The 20,306-nt window shown below is 46.2% G+C and overlaps 1 protein-coding gene across 1 annotated transcript; it reads right to left on the minus strand.

Annotated features, from left to right (window-relative positions):
- Positions 1-16,558: 16,558 nt before the first annotated feature.
- Positions 16,559-18,290, minus strand: LOC107116426 (chromosome unknown open reading frame, human C4orf19). The gene is made up of 2 exons (XM_015418322.1): positions 18,236-18,290; positions 16,559-17,992 (listed from the first exon to the last, which is right to left on the minus strand). The coding sequence occupies exons 1-2, from the start codon at positions 18,265-18,267 to the stop codon at positions 17,053-17,055; spliced, it is 972 nt and encodes a 323-aa protein (XP_015273808.1). The 5' UTR covers positions 18,268-18,290; the 3' UTR covers positions 16,559-17,052.
- Between the last annotated feature and the right edge of the window lie 2,016 nt (positions 18,291-20,306).

A 20,306-nucleotide genomic window follows, 5' to 3' on the forward strand; every position in this document is an offset into this window, starting at 1 on the left:
AAGGGAAATTGCTGAATTACAAATTATTACAACACTCGGAACAAGAACCCAAGGAGTGATTAACACATGGAATTCACTGCCACAGGAGGTGGTGGCGGCTACAAGCATGGACGGCTTCAAGAGGAATTAAATAAGCATATGGAGCAGAGGTCCATCAGTGGCTATTAGCCACAAGGTATAGATAGGAACTCTCAGTCTGGGGCAAGGGATGCTCTGTATTCTTGGTGCTTGGCGGGGGGGCAACAGTGGGAGGTCTTCTAGTGACCTGGCTGCTGGACCTCCTGATGGCACCTAGTATTTTTGGCCACTGTGTGACCCAGAGTGTTGGACCGGATGGGCCATTGGCCTGATACAACATTGGCTTCTCTTATGTTCTTATGTTAACCTCCTCAGGATTTAACAAGGATATTAGTTTCTTATCTCACTACATGTGCTAAACTCATTCAGTCCTTACAGGTATGTATTCTTACCAAGAAGGGCTATACATTCTCTTTATTTGAGTGAATTTCTTTTTTAATAGTATATTGAAATAGAGATTGTAATATAATGCAATGAATATTGGAATGCAGAAGAAGAGGAGTTTGGATTTATACTGCACCCTTCACTTGGAGTCTCAGAGCGGCTTACAATCTCCGTCCCTTCCTCTCCCCACAACAGACACCCTGTGAGGTAGGTGGGGCTGACAGAGCTCTTTCAAGAACTGCTCTTTCAGAGCTCTCTCAGTTCTCTCAGAGCTGTTCTGGAAAGAGCAGTTTTCAAGAGAGCTCTCTCAGCCCCACCTACGTCACAGACAGTGTTCCCTCTAAGGTGAGTTAGTGTGAGCTGGCTCAGTTTTTTAGCCTCCAGCTCACACATTTTTGTCTTAGCTCAGGAAGGATGGGGCTCCAGAACAATCTAATTTATGCAGTAGCCACATTTTTGCTCACAAGACTCCACAGCTTAGAGGGAGCATTGCTCACAGGGTATCTGTTGTGGGGAGGGGAAGGGAAAGGAGATTGTAAGCTGCTCTGAGACTCCTTCAGGTAGTGAAGGGTGGGGTATAAATCCAATCTCCTCTCTTGAGAGAAGAACAGGTCTCAGAGAACTTTGACTGACCCAAGGTCATCCAGCAGGTGCAAGTGGAGGAGTGGGGAATCAAGCCCGGTTCTCCAGATTAGTGTCTGCTGCTCTTAACCACCACACCAAACTGGCTCCCACCAAACATGTGCTGCGGGCACACGGGCAGGAAAATGCGGGGGGGAAGCGTGGCTGTTTGCCCCGGGGCTAAAAACCGCGCGGTTGCGCGAGCAGACCTACCGTGGAGGTCCTGTGGTAGGGGGGAGGTGCCAATCACTCCACAGTCCTGTGGCGTGGCAAAGAAGCGGGGCGCGGGGCAAACGGGGTTGGTGTTTTTTAAAAACTCAAATGTGCGCATGCTCCCTTGGGTGCTTGTGCGCATCCGTGGAGACTTTGGAAAAAAAACCCTTTTTGCGAGGGGACATGGGCAGGCGCCGGAACTACCACTGGAAACGCGATCAGATGCCCGCCCTTGCCCCGCGGTTTCAGGAAACTAGTACCTCCGAGGTACTAGTTTTTTACCACGCATCTTCCGCGGGAAGCCTCGGGTTCGCCACAGGAGCTCAACGCTTCCCAGATGTGGCGGTGAGATTGCACCTGGAAAATCCGCCTATCTTCCGTCCCTCTAGCGTGCCTTATGCTCCGTGTGACCGCAGCCTTTATTTCTCTGATCTGGTGACAGAGGAGACATATACTGCATAATCAGTAATCGGGGGATGTGGGACGTATGGTGGTGGGGCAAAATTTTAGAATGGACAGAGGCTGAGATATGGTTATGCTTGGTCTTCCAGTCTCTGCCCCATCCTGAAACATGTTGGTAGTGAGGGCTAGAAAGAAATAATTGTTTTGCGTCCTCTGTTATGTCTTCTGATACTGCCTGACGCCAGCCAGAGGCAGCTAGAGCTTCAGTCCAGAAGACAATAGGAACTAGGCTCCTGAACTACAAGTAAGGAGCCAATAGGGACATTGGCGGGAAGTTCAAACCCGCCAATAGGACCGAGGGATGTCCCTCCGCACTTGTATAAAGTTGGCCATCCGGCCGTTCGTTTCTGTTCCGTGTGTTACGTACTAATAAATGCATCTTCTCCGATGTCGTGGCCCGCGTCCTGATGTATCAAACCCAGTACTTTTCATCCTCCATTGCATCCTCAAGCTCTTACCCAGCTCAACTATTCATTATAATCAGGGCTCTTTTTGTAGAAAAAGTCCAGCAGGAACTCATTAGCATAATAGGCCACACCCAGGAGCAGAAACTCATTAGCATATTGGGCCACACTCCGGACAGCACATCTCATTAGCACATTAGGCCACACCCCCATGTTACCAGAAGTGTGGTCATCCAGCCACACCCACCTTTTGCTTGTTATTCTGTTTACCTTGTTTGTTGTCAAAACCCAGGGCTTTTTTTGTAGCAGGAACTCCTTTGCATGTTAGGCCACACACCCCTAATGTAGCCAATCCTAATGCGTTCCTGCTGTTGGGTGTGGCCTATTATGTTAATGAGTTCCTACTGGGCGTGGCCAACTCGGAAGCCAGCCGGAACTCCGTTCCTGTGCGTTCCTGCCCAAAAATAGCCCTGATTATAATTCGATCCATAACTTCCCTTCCACAGGGAAACCAAAAAGATAGTAAATTGGTCGTTTGTGGTGAGGCATTTGCAAGCTGTTTTGTGGATAAAATCTTGTAATTCCACCAAGCCTTGCCAGCCACTATTGATATAGTACACAAGCTGGAGGCCCCTTAGTTGTTGTCAGGCCCAACTTCTACCGCTTCAGTTGACTTCCCCTGGATTAGGTTGACGGGATCCTGGCTGCTGTAAGCTGCCCTGAGCCCACTTGTGGGGTAGGGCGGGGTATAAACTAAATAAATAATAATAAAAAGTAGCAGCAGCACTTACCTGCCTCAGTCCAGGTGTCTCCAGAGGTCACCCGTGAAGAAGAGACTGGATTTATACCCCGCCCTTCACTACCCAAAGGTGTCTCAGAGCGGCTTACAAACTCCTTTCCCTTCCCCTCCCCACAACAGACACCCTGTGAGGTAGGTGGGGCTGAGAGAGCTCTTGACAGAAACTGCTCTTTTTCAAGAACAGCTCTTATCAGAACTATGGCTTGCCCAAGGTCATCCAGCCAGGTGCAAGTGGAGGAGTGGGGAGGGGAAGGGAAAGGAGATTGTAAGCTGCTCTGAGACTCCTTCAGGTCGAGGAATAAATCCAATCTCCTCTCTTGAGAGAAGGTCTCAGAGAACTTAGACTGACCCAAGGTCATCAGCAGGTGCAAGTGGAGGAGTGGGGAATCAAACCCGTTTCTCCCAGATTACAGTCCGTGCACTTACCCCCCCAAACGGGCCCGGTGCCGGGGGCGGGGGGGGGGGGGGGGCTGGGGATCCGGCTCCGCACCCTTGATGGGACATTAGTAACACCAATGCCGATGGTGAGGAGTCTGAGTGTGATCTTGGATGCCTCACTCTAAGGAGGCCCAAGTCACGAATGTTGCCAGATCAGCTTTTTATCCTCTTTGGCTGGTCAGGCAACTGGTCCCCTATCTCTCCCCTTGTGACTTAGCCACAGTGATCCATGCAGTGGTCACCTCCAGGCCGGATTACTGTAACTTGCTGTACATGGGGCTGCCCTTGAGATTGACCCAGAAACTTCAGCTGGTTCGAAATGCCGCTGTGCATGTCTTTCCTAGGACACCTTTGCAAGTACGGATACAGTCAGTGCCGTTTAAATCATCCGACCGTATCCTTTCCCACCCCACATTGATAACTTGGTTTAATTGCATATGGTCTTATTTTATTATGGCGAAGATTACTGTTGGCACTCTCCAACCATACTCGGAGACAGTCCACGATAATTTCGTAGCAACTTGGTTTCCACTAATCCAATTTCTGTCTGAACAGGATATTGCTTTGAATAATCCAGTTTACAAAGATATGATTTTTTCCTAATCTTGGCCTAAACCTTGTATTTTCTTTCCTTCTTTTTTTTGTTAAAATTTGGAGCTTCTGATTGTGTACTTAGACTTGTGTAATGAATTTATATATATTAACAAATAAAATTATTTAAAATATATTTTTAAAAAAACCCTTATCGTTACTGGGAGATTATCGCACTTCTGTTGCTTCTTTTTTTATTTTTTTTGGGGGGAGGCCAAATTGTTTAATTTAATTCATTTTTTAAAAAAATTACCAATTAGCTCCCTTCTATCACTTCTTGTAGGAAGATGGTATTGCCAGATCAATAAGCGGCGGAGAGTCATGGCTGGACTTCAATCTTGAAGGCAAACAAGATTTTCTAGAATAATTACTCATCATCGTTGGTTTTGGTAGATAATTTGTTTGTTTACTAATAGGACCCTTCATGTGTTCTTGAAAAAGATGAAATGTCTTTGATGAAATGTCACTTCGTGTTAAAGTTACCTCTTATCTAAAAGGAGGGAAGGGATTAACTTTGAGAAAAATGACAACACCACGTTTTGGGTATAAAGGGTCCTTGAGACCATTGTATTGAATGCTTTTGCTTTCCGTTGTTTTCAGGAGTCTTTGGATATAAACGATCAAAAGACAAAAGTGGTTGTTTTCTGCTAAGGTGCACCTTCACACCATCTATTTTGATCTATAAATGGCCATACCATTACTCAGGCGAACACCTTTCGCTATTTAGATGTCTTGTTTTCTTACAATTTGTCCTGGACAAGTCAGATCAATACTGCTAAGAAGCTAGGAGCAATAGATTTGTCAGCCCTTCTAAGATTTTTTCGGACCACAGGCGGAAATTATGTACCAGCTGCCATTTGTACCTTTCAGGTGAAGACAGTACCTATATTATTATATGGTGTGCCATTGGCCAACGCCAAGGTCAGTGACAAGTATAACTCCTGCTGAACTTCTTTCCTGCAGTCATTGTTAAATCTCCCTAGGTGTATCTCTGGTCTTGCTATCCATTTAGAATTTGCTGAACCATCCTTGGAAGCTGAAGCTTGGATAGGAATTTTCCTCTTTAAGACTAAAGATTCTTTATCCCTCGGAGAAGTGCTATCTATACCACCTAGCTAAAGATGATTTTCGAAGTTCTAGGTTAAAATTGGTTGATGACAAGATACAGAGAATTGGTTTTTCCCTTGAGCTCTTTAACCAAATGGATTACCCCTCTGCATGTCAATTGATCAGATCTAGTATCTTACATTTTGATAAATGGAGTACTGGGTGCAGAGCTCGAAGGGTCTGTTCCCTATATTAGCTAGGTCAGTCCCAAAGTCTCTGCCTGCTTACTGTAAATATTTAACGGTTCCCAAGGCTAGACTAAATGCCCGGCCATTAGGAGAATTAGCAGGCAGATTCCAAGGAATTCCTTTCTCTGAGCAGCTATGTGACTGTGAATCCGGTGACTTGGACACTATTTGGCTCTTCTTTATAGATTGTAATAAGTACTGTAATAAGTATTTGGCTTGTGATGAATGGATTATAGTCTACATCCAAAAATGAAGTTCTGCCACAAAACAAGAGCTTGTAGCAAGATTATTAGCAGATATTGATCCAAACGTGACTGTGGCAGTTGCAGAATTTTTGTCTATGGCATTTAATGGTATCATTTCCCAATGTAAAATTTATCCATGTTTTCCATATTGCATATCTATATTTCTATATTGTCTGTATTTTAATATAATCCTGTTGTATGCTTATGACTTGTTGGTCTTTGAGCATTAGTAAAATACTGGACTATACAACCAGTGCTCCACCAGCTGCATAGGCTGCCAGTCAAGTACTGGATCAAGTGCAAGGTTATCAGGACTATTTTTGGGCAGGAACGGAGTTGGCCACGCCCAGCAGGAACTCATTAGCATAATAGGCCACACCCAACAGCAGGAACTCATTAGGATTGGCTACATTAGGGGTGTGTGGCCAAACATGCAAAGGAGTTCCTGCTACAAAAAAAGGCCCTGGGTTTTGACAACAAACAAGGTAAACAGAATAAGAAGCAAAAGGTGGGTGTGGCTGGATGAGCACACTTCTGGTAACATGGGGGTGCGGCCTAATATCCCAATGAGCTGTGCTGTTAGGGGTGTGGCCTAATATGCTAAGGAGTTCCTGCTGGGCTTTTTCTACAAAAAGAGCCCTGAAGGTTATGGTACGAACCTTCAAACTCCCGTGCGGTCTGGGACCAACATATCTGCAGGACCTTCTCTCCCACTATGTCCCCCGGAGAGCCGTGCGCTCATCAGATCAACATCTGCTGGTGGTTCCCGGCCCCAAAGACATCCACTTAGCCTTGACCAGAGCGAGAGCCTTTTTAGCTCTGGCTCCTGTCTGGGGGAGCACTCTCCCAAGTGAGATCACCGCCCTTCAGGACTTGTTACAATTCCGCAGGGCCTGTAAAATGGAGATGTTCTGCTAGGCCTTTGATTGAGGTAGCAGATGTCAAATTATATGCCCCCCCCCCCCCCCCCCCTCCCTTTTTTCTTTTTTTTGCTTTATTTGCATGTATTAACCCGTGCTGTTATTGGTGGGAGCTCTGCTGCTTTCCAGAAATTGGAATATCTGAACACACAGTTTGGTGTAGAAGAGCCAGTTTGGTGTCGTGGTTTAGTGCGCGGACTCTAATCTGGGAGAACCGGGTTTGATTCCCCACTCCTCCACTTGCACCTGGCTGGATGACCTTGGGCAAGCCATAGTTCTGATAAGAGCTGTCCTTGAAAAAGAGCAGTTTCTCTCAGAGCTCTCTCAGCCCCACCTACCTCACAGCAGGGTGTCTGTGGTGGGGAAGGGAAAGGAGTTTGTAAGCCGCTCTGAGAATCCCTTGGGTAGTGAAGGGCGGGGTATCAAGTCCAATCTCTTCCCTCTTCTTTTTCACATACAGTGGGAATTCTGGAAACACTCTAACCACACTGACGCCATCCTATAGCCTACATTATTGTTCGTATGGAGCTAAACTTTACTGAATTATGTTTTACCTGAGCCCCGCTTGCGGGGGGAGGTCAGAATAAGAAAAAATGAATTAAATAAATAAATACGCCATTCTTTGTTCTACCCCACCTCAAAGAAAAGGATGCTGTTAATTGTCTTTGTGCTTGGGAGATGAGTGGCGCGTGGAGGCGTGGTCTCGGTCGATTGTTCTTGGCATTCCACAGTTAAGGAGGATACTTTTACACAATCAGTCTCCCATTCTTACATATTTACTGTGTTTTCCCCCGTAATTGAATCCAAACAAATGGTCACCATGTAAACTTATCATTCCTGTTTAGTTTTTGCCAGGGGTCATTTCCTGCAGGAGCACACAGGAGCGGAGCTCCGGCAGTAAAGAGCCCAGGGGGTGGGCACATGCAACAAGCCCCACCCCCTGCTCCCAGCAGCCCTCAGCCAGAGCAAGAAGCAGCCAGGTAAATTGCAGAGCCCCCCCCCCCGGCCCAAAACAGTCCAGTGGCACCTTTAAGACAAAGTTTTATTCAGGTACAAGCTCTCCCTCCTCTGCGAGGACAGATCTGCAGTGGAGCCTGAGAGGTGGGTGCTGTCTTCTGACACACATCCGGTGATGTCAGGGGGTGTGGCATATGCAAATACGTTATGCTTATGAGTTATGCTAAGGAGCTCCTGCACCTCTTTTTCTGCAAAATGACCCCTGGTTTTTGCATCTGTTAAAGCATCGTTGTTGCGTTGTGTGCCGATTTGCTGTTCACCCTCTACATACATCAATGAACTGTTACTTTCAGTGTGTCTAAGGAAGTGTGCGCGCGCATGAAAGCTCATACCTTGAATAAAACTTTGTTGGTCTGGAAGGTGCCCCTGGACCGCAACTTTGTTCTGTATAACCTTATCCAAGTCTCCCTGTGATGTGGAGATTCCGAACAGCTGCCTGGGTGTGGTTGACTAGCGAAGAGTAAACACATTAAAACTCAACCCTGGAACGACAGAGGTAATACGCTGGTTGTGAAAGCAGAGATCTTGGAGGACATCACGCTCCCCGCTTTTGGTGGAGTTCCGCTGATCCTTGCTGACTCAGTCAAAAGCCTCGTGGTTATAGCTGATCCAACATCATTGCTGGAGAAGCAAGTTAATGCAGCTGTGGAAAAACACTTTCCTCCAACTCAGCGTAGCCCGTATGATGGCCCCATACCTTGATATACCTGGCTTGGCCACCTGGCTCCATGCCACAGTATCATCAAGACTGGACTACTGAAATGGCACCATGTGTCGGGTCTCTTCTTAAAATCAACTTGGAAACTCCAGTTGGTACAGAAGGTTGCAGCTGCAGTGCATGTGTATTACTCCCATTCTGCAGTCATTCCTTTGGCTGCCCATTAGATTTGTTGTTGTTCAGTCGCGTCCGACTCTTCGCGACCCCATGGACCAGCTCCCGCCAGGCCCTCCCGTCTTCCGCTGTCCTCTGAAGTTTGCTCAATTTCATGTTCGTTGCATTGATGACACTATCTAACCATCTCATCCTTTGCCGTCCCCGTCTTCTTTGACCTTCAATCTTTCCTAGCATCAGGGTCTTCTCCAGTGAGTGCTCCCTTCTCATTTGGTGGCCAAAGTAACTGAGCTTCAGTTTCATCATCTGGCCTTCCAGGGAACAGTCAGGGTTGATTTCTTTTAGGATCGACTGATTTGATCTTCTTGCAGTCCAAGGGACTCTCAAGAGTCTTCTCCAGCACCATAGTTCAAAAGAATCTATTCTTCGGCGCTCGGCCTTCCTTATAGTCCAACTCTCGCAGCCATACATGACTACTGGGAATACCATTGCTTTGACCATGCGGACTTTTGTTGATTAGATACTGGGCTTGGGAGATACTGATTAGATACTGGGCTCATTTTAAGGCCATCACATACAAAGACCTTCATGTCACTGGCGCCTCATATCTGCAGTACCACCTGTCCTCCTGTGCTCTGCCATGGCATCTTTGCTCATCTCACCTAGGGCCTTCTACAGGTCCAAACAGGCAAACTCCGCAACTGCCGGTAAACATGCTTTCTCCCGTTGTTCTCCCCCCACCTTATAGAGGGGCCTGCCTGCGGACGTCAGGAAGGCTCCCCATCTCCTGGCTTTCTTCAAACTGAATGATTCAGAATGGCATTGTATGCCATTGTTTACAAAGTTGCTTGGATAAACGATTAGGGACTGCGGTCTATATTACTGTGTATAGCTTGCTGTGTGTTGGATCCTACTGTGTGATTTTTTTGTATTTTGTATGGAGTAGCCTGCCTGTGGAGGTCAGGAAAGCTCCCCCTCTCCTGGCTTTCTTCAAACGATACAGAACTGAATGATTCAGGAGGGCTTTCCTATGCTGGGCACAGGGTTGCATTGTATGCCATTGTTTACAAAGTTACTCGGATAAACGATTAGGGACTGCGGTCTGTATTACTGTGTATAGGTTGCTGTGTGATTTTTTTGCATGTTTAATGTGTCATGTTAATACTTAACACTTTGCTTCAAATCTATTTCTTAGATGTCTGGTTGGTTCCAGACTTGTACAATCCCAATCCTATTTCATGCTCCATACTGTTGGTTGTACAGACGCACTCTGTGTAATCCGCCTTGAGACCCAGTGGGAAAGGCAGACTATAAATAACGTAAATAAAATAAAATTGATTGGCAGCGGGTTCAAGAGAAGGAACCAAGGGTGATATAGAGGAAGAAGTTGGATTTATACCCCGCCCTTCACTTGGAGTCTCAGAGCGGCTTACAATCTCCTTTCCCTTCCCCCCCCCAATAGACACCCTGTGAGTTAGGTGGGACTGAGAGAGCTCTTCGGAGAACTGCTCATGGGAGAACTGCTCATGAGAGAACTTGTGACTGGCCCAAGGTCACACCAGGAGCTGCATGTGGAGGAGTGGGGAATCAAAGCTGGTTTTCCTAGATCAGAGTCCGCGCTCAGTTTGGCGTAGTGGTATTTGAAGGGCTGTCACTTAGCAGGGAGCTGTTCCTGCTGGCAGCAGAGGATTGGACTCGGAATAATGGGTTTAAATTAAGTGCATAAAGGTACTGGCTGGATATTAGGAAAAACCTTTTGACAGTAAGAGTTGTGCAACAGTGGAACCGGTTGCCTAGGGTGGTGGTAAGCTCCCCCTCATGGGCAGTCTTTAAGCAGCGGCTGGACAAACACTTATCAGGGATGCTCTAGGTCAGTGGTGGCGAACCTATGGCACGGGTGCCAGAGGTGGCACTCAGAGCCCTCTCTGTGGGCACGCGTGCCATCGCCCCAGCCAGGCCCAGACCAGCATTAAAGTGTCGAATTCTCTGCCAAATAATTTTAAGTAAATGAAAGCATTTGGGATTCCTTTCCTTACTTTGTTTGGATCATCTTAAGTTAATGTATGAGTTGTTTTTTTCTAAAGTAAAACCTCAGTATTCAGGTTAAATTGCCTGTGTTGGCACTTTGCGATAAATGAGTGGGTTTTGGGTCGCAGTTTGGGCACTCAGTCTCTAAAAGGTTCGCCATCACTGCTCTAGGCGGATCCTGCACTGAGCAGAGGGTTGGACTAGATGACCTGTATGGCCCCTCCCAACTCTGTCATTCAATGATTCTACTGCTATTATTATGACCACCACTACCAATAATAATAATAATAATAACTGCTGTGATATTACTGCTGTAATAATCACCACCAATTTTATAATGGTTTCTAAAGAGAATTAGATTCACAGAGGACAGTTACTATTAGCCATGATAGTTGAATGAAACTTCCATGCTGAGAGAGGGCGGTATACCCCAGTCTACCAGATTTTGGTGGGAGGAGTTAGCAAGGAATGACCATCATTATTCCTCCCTGCTTGAAAGGTAAGAAAAACAAAGCTTAAGTATATAGTTATGTGGGGGTCTGGGATGTTAAAACGCTTCCGTTAAAATCAATCCATTTATGCAGCTGCCTGTCCTACTTAACTGCCCCCCCCCCCCCCCCCCCCCCCCCCGGTCTGAGGACTTTTAGTGTTTTTCTGTACAAAAGGTTACATAGATCAAGCCAGAGAGTCTCTCTGTAACATAGATCAGACTTTTAAAAATAGATCCTAGAGAAAGTAGCAGAGGAACATTTCAGTTCTGTGGGATTTTCTCTCTCTGACCTTGAGGTCACGCAGTTTGAAAAATAAAAATGCAATGACCTTAAAGTCAGGGAGGGAGAGCCCCACGGGACTGAAACCTCCCCCCCCTCTTTGATGCATTTTTAAAGTCTGATCCTGCCCATCCATTACTCAGGGCTCTCTAGTTTGGCCTGAATGACCTTTCCTCTTTCAGACTGGGCTGTGCCAAATGCATATAGCTTTGAACCAAAAGATTAATACTCTCTTTAAAATCACATGCCTTGAAATCTGAATTTTAAGACTACAAGAACAATTAATATATGCCTATTACTAAATTAGGAGCTGCGGTGGCTCAAGTGGTTAAGACACTGAACTGCAGGCTGTGGAAGGTCAGTAGTCCAGCAGTTCGAGACCCGAGTGTGCCGCATGACGGAGTGAGCTCCCGTCTCTAGTTCCAGCTCCTGCCAACCTAGCAGTTCGAAAGCAAGAAATTGCAAGTAAATAAATAGGTATCACTTAGGTGGGAAGGTAACAGCGTTCCATGCACCTTGGTGTTTAGTCATGCTGGCCACATGGAAAAGTCTTTGGAAAGTGCTGGCTCTTCGGCTTGGAAACGGAGATGAGCACCACAACCCTAGAGTCGGAATCGACTGGCTTTCGAGCAAGGGAACCTTTACCTTTACTTTTTATTACCAAATTAACACTACATTCCACATTGGTTACAAGGTTTTAAAAATATATATTTTGTGGAGGGATAATTTTTTAAAAAAACATTAAAGTGGAAATTTAACTTTGATAGTGATGCAATGATCTTTTGAATAGATTTTAAAAGAAAAACTAGTAGGATGTACCCATTGCTCCCTCTGCTGTCGAAATTTAGAAGTCATGCTAATTTCCCTACTCATATTGTCATCTGAAGTACAAATTATCCTTTGAGGCAAAGCCTTTTTGTCTTGCAGAAGTTTGTACGTCTGCATGACCTTTTTGTTGGGGTTTTTTAATACTCTAAAACCACAACTAGTTTTGTTCAACAAGTTATTTGTTGCTTTATTCGTAGCAGGCGCCGTAATCCACTCCTTCAGCTGAAACTGAAATTGGTTGTTAGCTACAAAATGTCCTGCAGGTGGCTGTCTTGTACATCAGGGGGAAAGGATCATTCTCAGGTTGGATTTTTTCTTTTTTTAAAAAATGTAAGTTGTGCGTGCAAAATGCCAGCCTTTGATAGGATTAAACCTCGAAGAAGAAATTTTGAAGGGACAGTCCGTTCCAGAAAACATGATAGGACTGCTGGTTTTGTGATTTGCTTTCTCCGTTCTTGCATTTCCTGCTGTATTTATTAATCTCACATTTTTTTTGCCAAAGGGGTCTGTTCAGAGGAAGGAAGATGGGGGAGCGAACTGGTAAGATCTGTGCCACTGTTTAACATAGGTATAATTTGTGTTGCACTGACTATGTACAGCGGAACTCAGTGTTCAGGCTGTCAACCATGAAGCTTGGTCCAAGCTTGATAGCAGTCAGCCTACATATTATGCAGATCATGAGAGGGAGGGCAGGAAGGGTTGCCTCAGTGCTTAGTTCTTGTGGCCCTTTCTGACACGCCCAGGGAAATGCTGATTGCCATCTTGGGGTCAGGAAGCAATTTTTCTCCAGGCCAGTTTAGCTGGAGAACCTGGAGGTTTTTTGTCATCTTCTGGGCATGGCACAGCTGTCACTGCAGGTGCAAAGGGGGAGGCATTTGTGAATTTCCTGCCTTGTGCAGAGGGTTGGACCAGTGTTCCCTCTAAGCTGAGTTAGTGTGAGCCAGCTCACTGTTTTTTAGCCTCTGGCTCACACATTTTTGTCTTGGCTCAAGAAGGATGGCTCCAGAGCAAACTAATGTATGCAGGAGCCAAATGGCTTGCCCACAACTTTAATGCCAGTTGCTCACCAAGTAGAATTTTTGCTCACAGGACTCCACAGCTTAGAGGGAATATTGGGTTGGACTAGATGACCCTTACTGTTATTATTCCTGCACCTTTGACCTTCTATAAAATAAATCTTTTCCTTGTTGTACTCTGCCTGGTCCTTCACAGGGGATCCTAAATCCAGAATGGTGGCAGCGTCAGGTGACACCCACCTGAGCCGTGACACTCATTTTATCCTGACCATATCTTCAGTGTTACCCTTATGCGCTCCTATCATGCTAAAGACAATAAGGGCCTTTTTGGTGATCTCCTGTAGGAAATACAATGGATATGCCATTTTAGGAAGGTTGTAAAAACATACTGTGATGGCGTTTAAGCTGTAGATGATTGAGAACTGATGTTTTAAATGTTGCCTCTTTGAATACTAAGAGGCAACTTTTAAAACATCAGCTCTCATGTTGTAACTTTTTTGGGGGGAAACTGCACATTTTATACATTTTTTAAAAATGTTGAGAACTGCTTGGGGAACTGTGATCAAGAAGCAGACTACACCTTTATAAATGATAACCTGGGACACTGTACTTCTGTAAACACTTGGAATACTAGACCATACAGTGTTGATGGGGACGAGAGAGAGAAAACACAGTTTACAGGTAACAGCCAATTCTGTTTCATTCCCAAGGCAGAGTTGCAAATGTGCTCAGGGTTTGAAAGCTTTCCTGGCAACAGGTGTGCAATTTTTGGCCAAGACTTAAGTATAAAAGTCAACAGATAGAATTTCTTCACATTTGAACTGATTACTTTATTATTAGCTTACAATAGATTTTTTGGTAGATGTTCTCAGTAAAAAAACAACAACAACCCATAAGGGAATGTGCTGCTATAAGGGAAATCTAAGGCCATCATCTGGTAGCAGGTAGTATTTATCTCTCACTTCCTGAGAGGCATCCAACCATAAAGGTAATGAAGCTTAAATGCAGTTGTTTGAAATCCAAGTGGAACAAAAATATTTTCAGTGGGGGTGTATCATCTTCCTTAAACGTCATGGATAATTTAAATTTGGGGGTATATGTCTAGTACCAGAAACTCTCGCTGAAATACAGCTGGATGATTTCTTTCATAATATATAAAGCAAGCTGGATATGGAGTCACACAAGCAACTTTACTTTTTTGGCAGCCACGTTGTACAGATTCTTCAATCTACTGGGCTTTTCTGTCTTCTCATTTCCCTCACTTGTAAATTCCTGTTCCTGGTTTTTTCCTCTCTGTTGTAAGTCCTGTCCTTTTGGGTTTGTTTCCCCTCTCCCGGTACAGCAAGTGTTTTTGCTCCCTCTAGTGGTCCATTCTATATTACACCAGTATATGTCCGGCATAAAAACACGGTCTCCAGGGAGATATGTCCGACATAAACTGCTGTAATATTGAATTGACCACTAGAGGAACAGTGTGTGGAACAGACACCCTCCCTCCCAAGAAACAGGAACTTAAAAGTGAGGAAGATGAGAATGCGGGAAAGCCCTATCGTTTTGAGCTACCTCCGTCCCCAAATAGAGAATTCATTTAATTCTGTCTTGAGCCTGCTGCATCTAGTTAATTTGTATTGCTACCTCTAAACACCCAACCACACATCAGTATCCACCTTTCATGAATGCAGAAACAACTTGTAGAAACAGTAATTAATTCAGGAAGTGCCCATATTAAAGAGTGTCAAATGTTCTGAAGCAGGAGTGGAATATAAAAAGAGAGGGCCGGGTGCTCCAAAGTTGTACCCCCTGGCAAAGAGAAAAAGTTCCCAGAGCATAGAAAAGAACAAATTTATTATTTATCGATGACATTTATATGTTTCCTGAAACATGACTTCAGGGGGGAAAAAACTACCTGTTGATAAGCAAAACTAAACAGGATCGCCTCCAACATAATGCTTTTCAAGGGAGTCAGTTCACACATTCAGAACTGAGTGCACAAAATGATGAGAAAATGAGTGATGTGCATGCACGTATGAACTGTCTCCCTGTTACAACCACTCATCTCTCTTTTACAACCACTTGTATGTAACAGGAATTTCTTTGTACATCGATTGTAGTTGCATGGCACTTAAGGTGGTGTCATTAAAAAAACAACCCTTGATCTCTTGATGTTCCTCTGCTCACTAGAACAAGAAGCTAGCTCATGATGGTTTCTGGAAAAATCAGTGAGGCAAGTCACTCTTGCCTTAATGAGCCTGAAGATCCAGCAGAATCACAGTGTCACTGGCTACTCACGGACAGCAACGTACGGGATTGGAAGCATAAAGGATATGGGTGGGAGGATGTTACGTCAGTGACGTCTGTATAGTGCATAATTCCGGATGGGTAGCCAAATTAATCTAGCAGCAAGATTAGACCGGAAGTCCAGTGGCACCTTGGAGAATAACAGAACTTGCTCAAATCAGCACAAGGGTTATTGGAAACGGCGCTCACGTTATTGGACATATGCGTGTGCATGCCTCATGCATACCTTTGTGAGTTCTGGCTCACAAAAACTGCTCCTGAAATACATTCTGTGGGTCTCTGAGGTGTCGATGGACTCCCATTTTGTTTTGCAGCGCAACGTGGAATTGATCCGAATGGATGTTTTTGCACTCATTTTTTAAAAATTGTTCTATTCAGAAGGTGAAAAGTTAAGCATCACGTTTTCTCTAAAAAGTGGTTTATTATTTTTTTTAAAAGTTAGATTAAAATAAAACTGAAGCACAGTTTTAGGGTTTTTTGGGTCAGGCTAGCAATTTGGGTGTGGTAGAGTTATTCTTCCCTCTCGAAACGTTTAGATGGTTCAAACATTCATTCCTTTCCCAGTCCAGCTAGGCACAGTCGTTTCTTCCAGCTCTGGCCGTTTCCGCCAACCCAAATCGACTTTCACTTGTTTTTCCATCCCATCAGGCTCCACACAGTGAATGGGATGACCTCACACCACTATGAATTCAATCCGATTTGGCTATGTGATGGGCAGGAGACGGCAATGAAAAAGCAAAAACAAAAATCATTTTTTTTAAAAAAAAGTCTGTAGTGCTGTGAAATCTGCCCGAAAGAGGCGGGGGTTTTTTTGGCACTGCAAACATCTGTTTCGGCTGATCTCTAGCTGTGAAACTGCCATCTTGGGGTTTAGTTTTGAGAACTTGGACCCTCCTCACAGCATATAAAAGATCCAGAAGATCGTATGGATTCAGTCCTGTAGCAGCTTGAAAGCGAGGCAGGATAAAGACTCAACATACTGGGTTTCTTTAAGTCGCCAATGTAGGGATCCCAAGTCCCCCCGGGGGGCAGGGAAACCCCCGCCCCAGAGGCCCGTTTCCCGCCGCCACCGGATCGGGCCCCTGGGGGAACTCCTCCCTGATGTGCACGTCACCGGGAAGTGACGTGGGCACGCCGCGCACGCTGGGAGCGGGGCCACGGCCATACAAGGGAAAACTCTATGGTTTTCCCTTGTATGGTCGTGGCCCCGCCCCCAGCGTGCCCGGCGTCATAACGTCACTTCCTGGTGCTCCAGGAGCCGCCCGGGAGTCCCCCCGTGGAAGAGGTAAGTGACACTTGGCAACCCTACGCCAATGTTACCTCACAGTCCCTGACCGAACGGGAAGTTTGGTGCAACAGTTTACCAAGAGTGTACTCCTTTCTCTCTCTCTCTCCCTTTAGGTGAACTAGAGGCCTTGACTAAAGCAACGGTTCTAGTTTGAGTTCTCTCTGTGTAGGAAGATCGTACGTAAGTCGCCCTTCTTGGCTTCTTATACATTCTTTGCATGTGGAGGTGGTAGGATAGCAGCAAAGAAGGGTTGTTTTGGTGGGAGAGGAAGACCCACCTCAGGATGTAGGATGGTGGAGCTTAGCAGTACAAGCAGCAGACTAGCCCTCAAGAAAGTGCAGTGCTGGGCGTGGAGTGGCTGTTTCGGGCCATTCGCTTTCCTCGTGAGAGATTCTGCTCCATCAGCTAACTGGTGTCCTGGGCAAAGACCGGCAGCTGTTACCCACAAAAGGCGAGTCCTCATGGGTAGTGTTTTACACATCTCCGGGAAGAGCCACTTCTCAGTATACGCGTCATCGCTACGGTCTAATATCCTTCCTCCTCCTCCTCCTCCTCCTCCTCGAAATCTTCTCCCGCTGTTGCAGCCTCCAGTGCTGCCAAGGCCTCTGCTATGTCTGCGTCCTCCCCCTCAAATTCTCCATTAAACTCTCCGCGGCAAACCTGTCCGGTTTCCGGCGAGGCTCCTGGCTTGGGCCTCGGAGTGGGGATATCACGGACTGTTTGGTCCTCAAGACACCCACTGGAAGTCCCTGCCCTGCAGGCTTGATCGCCTGGGTCGCACTTTTTGGCCTTGCCCCCGTGTTCGTTTAAGACGGTGAGTTCTATGCTTTGAGCTGAATGTGTGTGGTTGTTTGACAGACTCTCACTTCCAGACACTGCCTGCTGATTGGCATTTTTTGAGATGACTGGGTCAGGTGGACACGTGTCCTTGCTTTGAGCCTCCAGCGTGGCACCTGGAGTGACAGAGCCATTTTCTCCTGCTGTCAGTAACTGCCTGTATTGGCTGCTTTCTGTGGCCACCGATGGTAGCGTTGGGAGGTCTGCTTCTGGGCGCGTGTCACTGCACTCTTTTGGCTGCAAGAGCCCTTTGGCTGAAGAGTTGGGCGGCTGAACTGGGCAGACGTGCGTACCGACCTCTTTGTTTTGGTTCGTGTTGTGGTTGGATTTGAGATTGGAGTAGGAATGAACGCCGTTGACATTAACGTTGCTCTTTTCGCGAGAGTTACTGAGCCCTTCCTCTTGAAGCGCCGTGTTCCTGTGGTTCCGGACGGCATCCTTGGCGTTGTTTAATTTATTTCTGTTCACGGATGGCTGCGACTCGGCGCTCTGCAGTTCATTCTTATGGACTCGGATCTCCACGTTGTGCCTGCCTTTGAATTTCCCTCCGTCTTGAGTGTCGGATTTGTAGTTGTTGATTTCATTAATGTACCCCGATGTCTGCACTTCTTGGGGATCAAAGATATAGCTAGAGAAAACGAGAAAGGCACCCTGTTATTTTTCACCCCTTTTGGTAGAAACGTATCCCTCGGCCGCCCCATTTGATCGCAAGCTCAGAATCATCATCATCATCATCATCATCATCATCATCATCATCATCATCATCATCATCATCATCAATATTTACGATCCAAAAGCTTCAAAAAACATAAGATTGGCTGTTATAAACCCCTTTAAAACATTTTTTTATCGATACTGATTCTGCCTGTACCTTTGTATCATTTTACAGCACCTGCACCCCATCTGGATTCTTCTTTGTTAATATCTGAAAAGCCAGAGAACACGAAAAGGAAATAAGCAGCGGGGTCATTTCATGCATGATATCGAAAGTCACAAAACAAACAGGTCGTGCCTGTCTCTGTATTTTTGGAGAAAAAAAATCTTACCAGGTTAAAGGGAGAGAGAGCTGGCTATTATGCTCTGAAATGGAAAAGCAACTACTACTTTTACTACTGCTTTTTACAACTACTGCTTCTGTCCAAAGAACCTTGTTTGTCTCATCCTTCTGCTGACATTTAAATATGAATCTGTTTCATTTCCCAAGCCCTCCTCCTCCTCCTCCCAGCACAAAATTTGCCTCCCTATCATTTAATGTCGTTATACTGTTATCCTGCAATCTGGCTCAGCCTCTGGCCTGGTTTAAGTGTGACCCTGGCGAGGCTAAGGAACTCACTCGTGCAACGTATTGCCAAAACTGGACTGCTACCCGCACAAATCAGTTCTGACAGCGCAACACCCAGCTGGGCTATGGACCTACAGCATGCTAACTTAGCCCACTTTGTGTTGCCCACTTTGCACGGGCAGCAGCCTGGCTGGAACAAGTCTCCAAGAGAGTGCTGCAAAGCACCATGGGTAAGTCCTTTTGACTTACCAGTGTCACAGTTAAATCAGGTGGAACTGACATCCTATTTATTTTATTACATTATATTTGTGGATCGCCTGATCTCCACGATTGTGGGGCTCTAGGCGACAAACAGACCGAAAACCATAAAACCATATCCAACATATGCAATGTTCCCTCTAAGCTGTGGAGTCTCTTGAGCAATTATTCTGCTTTGTGAGCTACTGGCATTAAAGCTGTGAGCGAGCAATTTGGCTACTGCATAAATTAGTTGGCTCTGGAGCCATCCTCCCTGAGCTAAGACAAAAATGTGTGAGCCGGAGGCTAAAAAACTGTGAGCTAGCTCACACTAACTCAGCTTAGAGGGAACACTGGCAAGCAGTGATGTTTTGGGGCTCCCTCCCATTTCTGATCTGCGGGAGCTTCGAGAGCACGGGAGACGGAGTAAGCCCCACAGGGGAAAAGGGGGTCCAAGTTGGGTGTCAGCCATGATGTAAACCATCACTGTCCTCAACCAAACACCTGGCGGAGCATCTCCGCCTTGCAGGCCCTGCGGAATTGCATGAGATCCTGCGGGGCCCCGATGTTATTTGGCAGAGAGTTCCACCAGGTTGGGGCCACGACCGAGAAGGCCCTGGCCCTGGTTGAGGACAGCCGGCCGGGGACTACCCGCAAGTTGTTCTGTGGAGAGTGTGAAGCTCTCCCGGGGGTGTAACAGAAACCAGTGTGACAGGTTAGTCCTGATTAACTTAATTCCCATTGGTGGACTTGACTTGTGGTGATGGGATTGAGGTAGGAGTTGCCAACCTTCAGTTAGGGCTTGACGTTCTCCTAGAATGACAATGGATCTCCAGACTGCAGAATCATAGAGTTGGAAAGGGACCTCCAGGGTCATCCTAGCCCAACCCCATGCACAAGGCAGGAAATTCACAAATACCTCCCCCCCTCCACACCCCTGGTGACCGCTGTTCCACGTCCAGAAGATGACCCCCCCAAAAAAAAAAACCCTCCAGGATCTCCGGCCAAAGTGGCCCAGAGAAAAATTGCTTCCTGACCTCGAAGTGGTCGTCAGCATTTCTCTGGGTGTGTATGAAAGGGCCATGAGAACTAAGCGCCGATGCAACCCTCCTCTTCTCGTGATCTGCCTCAGTTCACAGGACCAGTATGGCTGTCAGGCGGACATCTGGCCTCTGTTTGAAAACCCCCAAAGAAGGAGAGCCCACCACCTCCCGAGGAAGCCGGTGCCACCGAGGAACCACTCTAACTATCAAGGAAGTTCTTCCTAATGTTTAGCCGAAAACTCTTCTGATTGAATGTCAACCCGTTGGTTCTCGTCCGGCCCACTGGGGCAACAGAAAACAATTCCGCACCATCCTCTCCATGACAGCCCTTCAGGTACTTGAAGATGGTGATCGTATCGCCTCTCAGTCGTCTCCTCTCC

Source organism: Gekko japonicus, unplaced genomic scaffold (genome assembly GCF_001447785.1).
Source record: "Gekko japonicus isolate JY-2015 unplaced genomic scaffold, Gekko_japonicus_V1.1 scaffold55, whole genome shotgun sequence".
In the NCBI taxonomy this organism is placed as follows: Eukaryota; Metazoa; Chordata; class Lepidosauria; order Squamata; family Gekkonidae; genus Gekko; species Gekko japonicus.